General features: G+C 40.7%; 1 protein-coding gene across 1 annotated transcript in view; it reads left to right on the forward strand.

Moving 5' to 3' along the window:
* ofcc1 (orofacial cleft 1 candidate 1) overlaps positions 1-7,077 on the forward strand; it is an 81,081-nt gene extending 74,004 nt beyond the window's left edge. Inside the window, exons 19-21 of the mRNA XM_032504400.1 lie at positions 591-788; positions 6,331-6,469; positions 6,606-7,077. Of these exons, the coding sequence (XP_032360291.1) occupies positions 591-788; positions 6,331-6,469; positions 6,606-6,679 (411 nt within the window). The 3' untranslated portion in view covers positions 6,680-7,077. The remainder of the gene's footprint in view (positions 1-590; positions 789-6,330; positions 6,470-6,605) is intronic.
* The last annotated feature ends 618 nt before the right edge of the window (positions 7,078-7,695 follow it).

The following is a 7,695-nucleotide window of genomic DNA, read 5'->3' on the forward strand; positions in this document are numbered from 1 at the left end:
TATGGTTAACTGCTCCTCAGATCTCTGTAGGGTAAATCCAGACACCTAGCTAGATTATCTGTCCAGTTTACGTTTTCTGTTGCACGACTAAAACAACTTTGGAGGGTACACATCTCCCACTTAAACAAAGTTCTTCCGGCTATTGTGCACCGTTGCTGTGTGTGGTGCAGATCACCGCCCAAGACAATTGTGATTGGTTTAAAGAAAGAGCATGTTTTTCTCACATCCCAGAATGCTGTGTGAACAAGCCAGAGCTTCCTTTGCAGTGCTGTGGAGGAGGGTCTGGCAATGCAAGACTATGTGGACAGTGTTGTTGTCATTACTTCTACTTCTACCATTCTACTATACAATTCCTCATGGGGATGACAGAAACTACGCACTGCAGCTACAAATGTGTCCCAGGTTTTATGGAAACCTCTTTGTCATTGAGAGGAAGAACCTTTTTTTAAAACACATCCCTTGTTTTTTAATAGTAATGTCTCTTTTTAATCTTTGATTTTCCAATGATGCTATTTAGCAGCCTACCTTGACTTCAAAGTCCCTGCTTACAATATACCACCATCTCTCCCTTTATGTTTCTGCTGGACTAGGTGGCAGTTTACAACTATATCTGGACGATGGAAGAGTCCTTGGCAGCCCCTGCAACCCCTAGTGACCCCCCAAGGGAGGGGGCACCCTTACCAGTGGGTGAGACCAGCACCCATGTGGCAGTCCACACCCTGTACCTGAGTGGACAGAAACAAAGATACAGGCACTTCCTCCGACAACCTGATGGGGCTATCATTGAGGTGGGCTATAAACAATGTGTCCACAAAAACATTTTCGCAATATACTTGAATTTGCAAATTTAGTGTTTCCTGTCTTACTGCAGGAAATGTATGAAACACACATTTTGTTTGACAATATTCAGTGTCATGACTACCTTAAATTGCCAGTGGAATTAAATGAAATGGTTTTCTGGAGTTTATAAAGGGTACTTTTAGAAATACACTGCAATGAATGAGCTTGCCATAAACACACAGAGAGCACAAACCTATGCAGAGGCATCTCAATCCTCTAAATCTGCTGTCTTAATAATAAAAGTATTTCATTTCTATCTGTATAGACAATTATCTTAATCTTCAAATATTATGCTTTCTACTGTCCTTCTCATACTAATTTCTGCATCCTAAGATTAAGAAAAAATTAAGAGAGGAGGACAAAAGGAGGGGGAAAAATTGGGGGATAGAAGAACTAGAGTTTCACATGACACTCTTCTTCCTCGCAGAAAAGAGAAGGGGAAAGGACAGAAATGGATGCATAAACTAGTTCCTTATTCTTCTTTCAGAACAATAAAAATACAACAGTACAGGTCTGTGGTCTGAAAGGGTGAAAAACCCTGACAGATTTTTTATTTTTACCTCAGGTAAAACCAGAAATTGAAATTAGTTCTTCTTTTCAAATAGAAAATTACAGGGAGCCCTGAGAAACAAATCAAGACTTAGTTCATAATGTGAATGTAACTTTTATTTACTACAACTAAGTCAATACAACTCACCTTCTTCTGTGTCTCCTCTGCTTGTAACAACCATTTACAATCTCTATGGTATAATAAAAATGCCAGTGCCTCATCCTGTTTTACACTGTGCTATGAAATGAAAATGTAATGTTTGACAGCAAGAAAAAAAGAAAGAAAAAAGCACACAATGTTGTCTCACTGTGCATTGTAATTATTGCATCTTGTATTTAGTTCCTCGTCCTTCAAGCACCTGTGAGACAGGCAGGTCAGGAGCAGATTGTTGCCTAATTAAAAGTAGTGCTTCTTGACTCCTGCTGCAAGTAGCACGAAGTCACTCCTTCCTTTCCTCAATCATTCTGTCAGTCGCCCAAGAGCAAACTGGATCATCCCGGCAAAATTAATATTTTGAAGTTTGAATGTCAGAGGAGTGAGGAGGGGGGGGGGGGTATATGCGCTAACAATTAGCTCTGAGGCTCTTTTGCGTTCTAATGGTTCTCCGTCATAATTTGAGTGATGGTGAGCTTATGTGAGTAAACACACAGCATGGTATATTTATTACTGGTGTCTGGGTGTGTATGTGCATGTAGCCTCTAGACCTGTGCATAGCAGATGAGTGAGACATCTGGGTGGATTGTTCATAGCCAAACAGCACACACTCATTGACACAGACAAACACACACACAAATCTGTGGAAATTCTTATTCTTATAATAATATATATATATATATATATATATATATATATATATATAAAATGGTATAACACACACAAATGCCGATGCCAACACAAATTTTCTACAACTATAACCCCAGACACACTAAACATTAGCACACTGAGAGCAAAATAATAAATTCCTTTTCTGATGTGCTGACTCAAAGGGAGTTTCATAGAGGCCACCTTAAGTGAAAGATAGGTGTTATTGTCCTTGGAAAACACATACACATTCTCTATCTTTCTGTTGCTTTTCTCTTTTCTCACACACACACACACACACACACACACACACACACACACACACACATTGTGTCCCTTGGGTGTTGCTGTCTGTTCCTCGCAACTTAACAGGCAGGGACCTCCAGTAGCAAGAGATGCCGATGGCATCCTCTTTCACCCGCTGGTAGTGAGGAGCGATAACACCGATGCTCAGCATCGCCGAGAGAGCACTATGCCATTCCTCTTCGCCTCGCAGCGCGGACCCCCTCTTTACATATTCAAAACTAATCCTCCCCTGAATATATAGACTGGTTTTATGTATAGAGCACGATCCTGGAATCACCAAAGGGCATCCCCAGCACTCGGAAGAACACTTGAGCTGATTTTATTAGTGCTTTATATAATTCTGGCAGCGACACACACACTGCGACAGGGTGTTGTGTATAAACTGGCCTTCAGATGTAAGGTGACAGCTCCTGAGAGAGAAATAACAGCCGTGCAGGCACTTTGACAAAAATTAAATAGATGAAAAAAATATAGAATCAACTCTACTATGAGATGCAGTGACCACCGTGATGCAGAGGAGTCCGCCTCTGTTCTTAGATTTATGACATTTTAAAGCAATTTAATGGGGTTTCCTGTATAGGCATATTACTTTATTCACTTATCCAAATAATAGCATGTTTTATGGTGATGTGGTTTCACTGCTATGTTACTAGACTAAGCATTATGTAACAGAATCCTGTTTGAGCAATAAAAAAAGTGCAATTTGTTTTACTTTAAGCCAAATATGCTGAGGTATATTTGACATGTCCACACAGACTTTATTGCAACATATCAACGCATTTTTACTTTCATTTTAACATTTCAATTGAGAACATTGACTCACAAAATATATTTTTTATATACTATTATTAGTAGTATCTACAATATACCTGTTGTTTTTTCATATTCTGTTTTGAAATGTTAATAGGCAGTGTGAAGGACATGAAATAGGAGACGACAGTGATAAAAAAAGTGTCATTTGACTGTGTCATAACGTGACTCCATCTCTGTCCCAGTTAGTTAAAAGACTAATCCTCCTTAAGAAGTCTGTTTCCATTTACTGAGGAAATATTGACGGATGGCTCATTTTCTTTAAAGAGCACTGTGTTCTCAAGCAGTATCCCGGACACCAGTGCCCCGAAGGATTTGCTCCTCCCTTAGACTAACATGACCACAGCTCCAGGGACCAGCTCCTTTGCATAATACCCACAAATTTACATCCACAATGTGTCTAAACGAACACCTTAAAAAGCTAATCCTGGAAGAAGTGCCCAGAGCTATAGACACTGTTAGACTCTGTTTGAACGGAAAAGAACAGCGAGGTGTGTCCTGTTTGAAACTGAGCAAGAGTCATGCAAAACTAATATTTCTGTTGTTTATTCAGCCATTATTGAACCAGCAATGTTGACTTAAAGTTTCTTTTTTGTTGCATTGTTAGCAAGAAGTAAAAATGTAGTGGAAGGAGTCAATTCTGAGTTGTGGATGTGCAGTAACGATAATGAAGTCTTTATTGACTTGTATATTGAATTCTGTTTAAAGAAAGTTAATATTAATGATCCATCATATGTTCTCATTTAGCGTGTTGCCTGAGGCAGGTGTTTGTAATATTGACCATGTTGAAGATATCTTCTCGCTGAATCACAACAATGCAAAAAAAAGTTAAAGCTACGTTCCCATCAGTGTGCTCCAATAAAAGACATTAAAGGTAAAGTGAGGTGTAGCTTTTTTAAACACTCATTGCCTATAAACAGATGTTCCCCAGCTGCCAACCCGAAAATGCACTGCTGACAACAACTGTTAGGGCCGAAATTATGCAGGGAAATGCCTCTGTACAACCTAGGACCTTCAGAGAAGGCCTCATAACCACTCTGTCTGAGGAAACAAGATGGCTGATGAAGAAATTAATGCAGGCAAAGTCATTATCTTCCCTCCTAAAACCACAGTGGGTTTATGTCCCTCTGTGTCGTTTTTTTCTCTGGGGCTAGCATTTAAGTGTCGTTGGACTTATAAAAAGATAGGACAAGCCAACTGTGCCCCTTTTGTCTCCTTTCCTCCATATGGGAGGCAGCAGCATATGCAAGAACTGGCTCAGCTTCTGTAAAACTTCCATTAAAGATGCACAACTAAGGCTCTGCCAGCTTGAATATTACCTCTCTCCGCAAATTATTTATGGCTCGGAAAAAACGCTGATGATGAGCATCTCCAGCGACTTGCATAAATAAAAACACTTTTCTCGGCAATTTCAGCTCTGCTTTCTTTTTGTCCCTTTTTTTGAGGGGTGGTGGGGTGGGAGGCGGTGCGCTTAACCATTTGTAGAAACAAAAGGAATGCAGTGTATTCACATAGTAGGGCCCTAACTGTATCACATTGAATTATCTTAACCTCAGCAGGAAAGAGTGTGTTTTATTATGCATGGTGTGTATAATTGGGAGAGGATATCCCCTTATAGTTTGTGGATTTTTCAAATAACGGTGACAAAGCTGATGAATACGATGATAATAATGACAGCTGATGATGATCAGAGAATATAAGGAATTGAAGACAGAGTGCAGAGGATTGTGCTTCCATAAGGGACACCTCATCATCGTGATATGACATCAAATCTCTTATTAACGGGGAGCCTTTGTCTTGGCTTTGTATGACTCAGCCCACCATCCGTCTACTCTGCCGGACCAATATTGACCTAATTTAGCATGCGCAGAATATGAAGAAGTTAACCTTTGGAAAAAAAACACCTTGCAGCAACATTAATTGACAAACCGCATCAATTCTCCCTCCAACCCCTCTTTTGTAATTACTCCGCCGCACGTTTGATTGCCGCTGCGGAGCTGAGGACCCACGCTTCATTTGCTGTGAGGTCATCGGCAGCCCTCAGAAATATGAATATGATTTATACAGGAAGTGAGTGTGCTGTGTATGCTGTGTATGCTGTGTGTGTGTGTGTGTGTGTGTGTGTGTGTGTGTGTGTGTGTGTGTGTGTTGTGGTACAAAAGGACACAGAGTTTGTGTTTGTGGTTGTGTGGGGGGGGGGGGGGGGTGGGTGGGGGGTGTCCTTGGCTATGTATGTTGCATGAGGAGATTAATGCCTCCCTGGCAGCCATATCTGCTTAGCAGGAGGACTTCTCCAAAGTACACCGCATGTAATTATCTGGCAAGTTTATACTAGTTCTTAGATAAAGAAGCACTCTGTGGCACATTTTTCAAGTTTGCTCAATTGCTGCTCTCTATCTGTGTAATTTGCAACTTTAGAAAAGTGCCAGCCTACTATTTTTGACATGTCTGCTTGATGCTGTTATGAAATATAGAGCTCAAGATGTGTGGAAAGAATGCAGAAGCTATTTTGACTTACCCCATCATTGTATTCCATTTCCCGGTCATTATTTATGTAACACAATATCACTGAAGGTATTTTCTTCATACATGTATGGTAAAAACTATATATATGACAGATTTACAAGCTATCATTTTTTTATGGCTTATACCAGTGAGATTTAAGTTGCATTTTATATTACTGTACACAAGTAGGCCAACCCAGAGTTGGGAGAGCTGTTTTCCCTCTGGGACTGGAGGTAGTGTGTCATAAAAAGTCTCTATTTCTGCTTCTCCTCCATGTTCACTCTAAGCACCAGGACAGAGGTAGAGACTATGCATGACAACACTACTCGCAGGCCTCAAGGAAAATAGCAGTTCTCCTGCCAATCTCAGTCACTGTCATCCAAGTTCAACCTGTACTTTCAGATGCTTGATGCATATGGCCCCTGGGTTCTCCTGAAACAGTTATTGTATTGTCCATTTATTGTTAAGTTTCCGTTCATGTTGCCTTGCTTGACTCTTACAAACGTGTTTTTCTGAAGGTGATTGGTGACATGGAAGGGGTGGACAGTGCAACCAGGATAGTGCCCGGCCCGGGTCAAGGCTCTGCCGATCACAGAGCGGACAAGGATGGTGCCGGTGCTGCACAGCAGCTACGGAAACGGAAGAAACTATTTGGGCGTGAGTGTTACATTTGAGAGTACACATAGTGACATTTATCGGTCTTTATCACCTCATCCCACACACATGTGACTCTCTCACCTGCTATTTGTTTAGCAGAATTTACACAGTTTCATCAGGTGTTTCTTTCCCTCAGGGTCCCACCGTGTGGAGCCAGTAGGAGGAAGCGGGTGCGGCTCCAGTTTTGCAATGCAAGACCTCAACCAATGATATCAAAGCAAAGAAAGACATAGTTGGACCCTAAACTCATGTAAGTCATCTTATCAACCGTCTTTTTGACTTGAAGTCTCTGCAAAACAACGCAGTAGTTATCACATTTCTTGAATACTTGAATGATTGAATTTAAACCTTGAATAGTTGGGGAATTGAAATATTAAAAACGGACCTTTTCTTACTTGTAAGTAGCTCAATACTTATTAAAAATGCTTTATTGCCGCCATCAGCTGGAAAATGTGGTATAAAAGATCTCATTAACTACTTTCTTTCAGTATTACAAAATACGACATGTGTGTAGAGTACACACATGTAGTTTTGAAATACTGAAATGTATTATTTATGAAAAAACTAAAATATATAATACATATAAATGAATATGTTTGCAAAAAACTTCCAGGGTACTATATGTGGATTTTGGCAGCCCCTGGGGACAAAAGCAGTATTGTTTCCATGAGTGTCAACGCCTCATGTCTTGAAGCTTTAGTGCATAAATGTAAATGTAAATGTGCTGTATTTATATAGCGCTTTTCCAGTCTTAACAACTACTCAAAGCGCTTTTACATCTACAGGAAACATTCACCATTCACACACATTCATACACTGTGGCCGGGGCTGCCGTACAAGGTGCCACCTGCTCATCAGATAAACATTCATACACATTCACACTCCGATGCGCAGCACCGGGGGCAACTCGGGGTTCAGTGTCTTGCCCAAGGACACTTCGACAATGACTGCAGGGGCGAGGATCGAACCACCAACCTTCCGATTGGCAGGCAACCGCTCTACCACTGAGCCACAGCCGCCCACTTAATAACTTAACATAACTTTTGGATATTAATAAATATCCGTTACATTCAAGCCATTACCAAATGAGTTGCTACAAAGCTACTTAAGGCTATCAGCTACGCACAACTCTCTCTTTATTTGTCATTATGGCTATGTTTAGAACATGGTGTCGTCCGGCGACTTTTGCACGCGGAAACTCGGGTGAAGATGATTACCTCTTCTGA

This window comes from Etheostoma spectabile, chromosome 22, assembly GCF_008692095.1.
Source record: "Etheostoma spectabile isolate EspeVRDwgs_2016 chromosome 22, UIUC_Espe_1.0, whole genome shotgun sequence".
Lineage (NCBI taxonomy): Eukaryota > Metazoa > Chordata > Actinopteri > Perciformes > Percidae > Etheostoma > Etheostoma spectabile.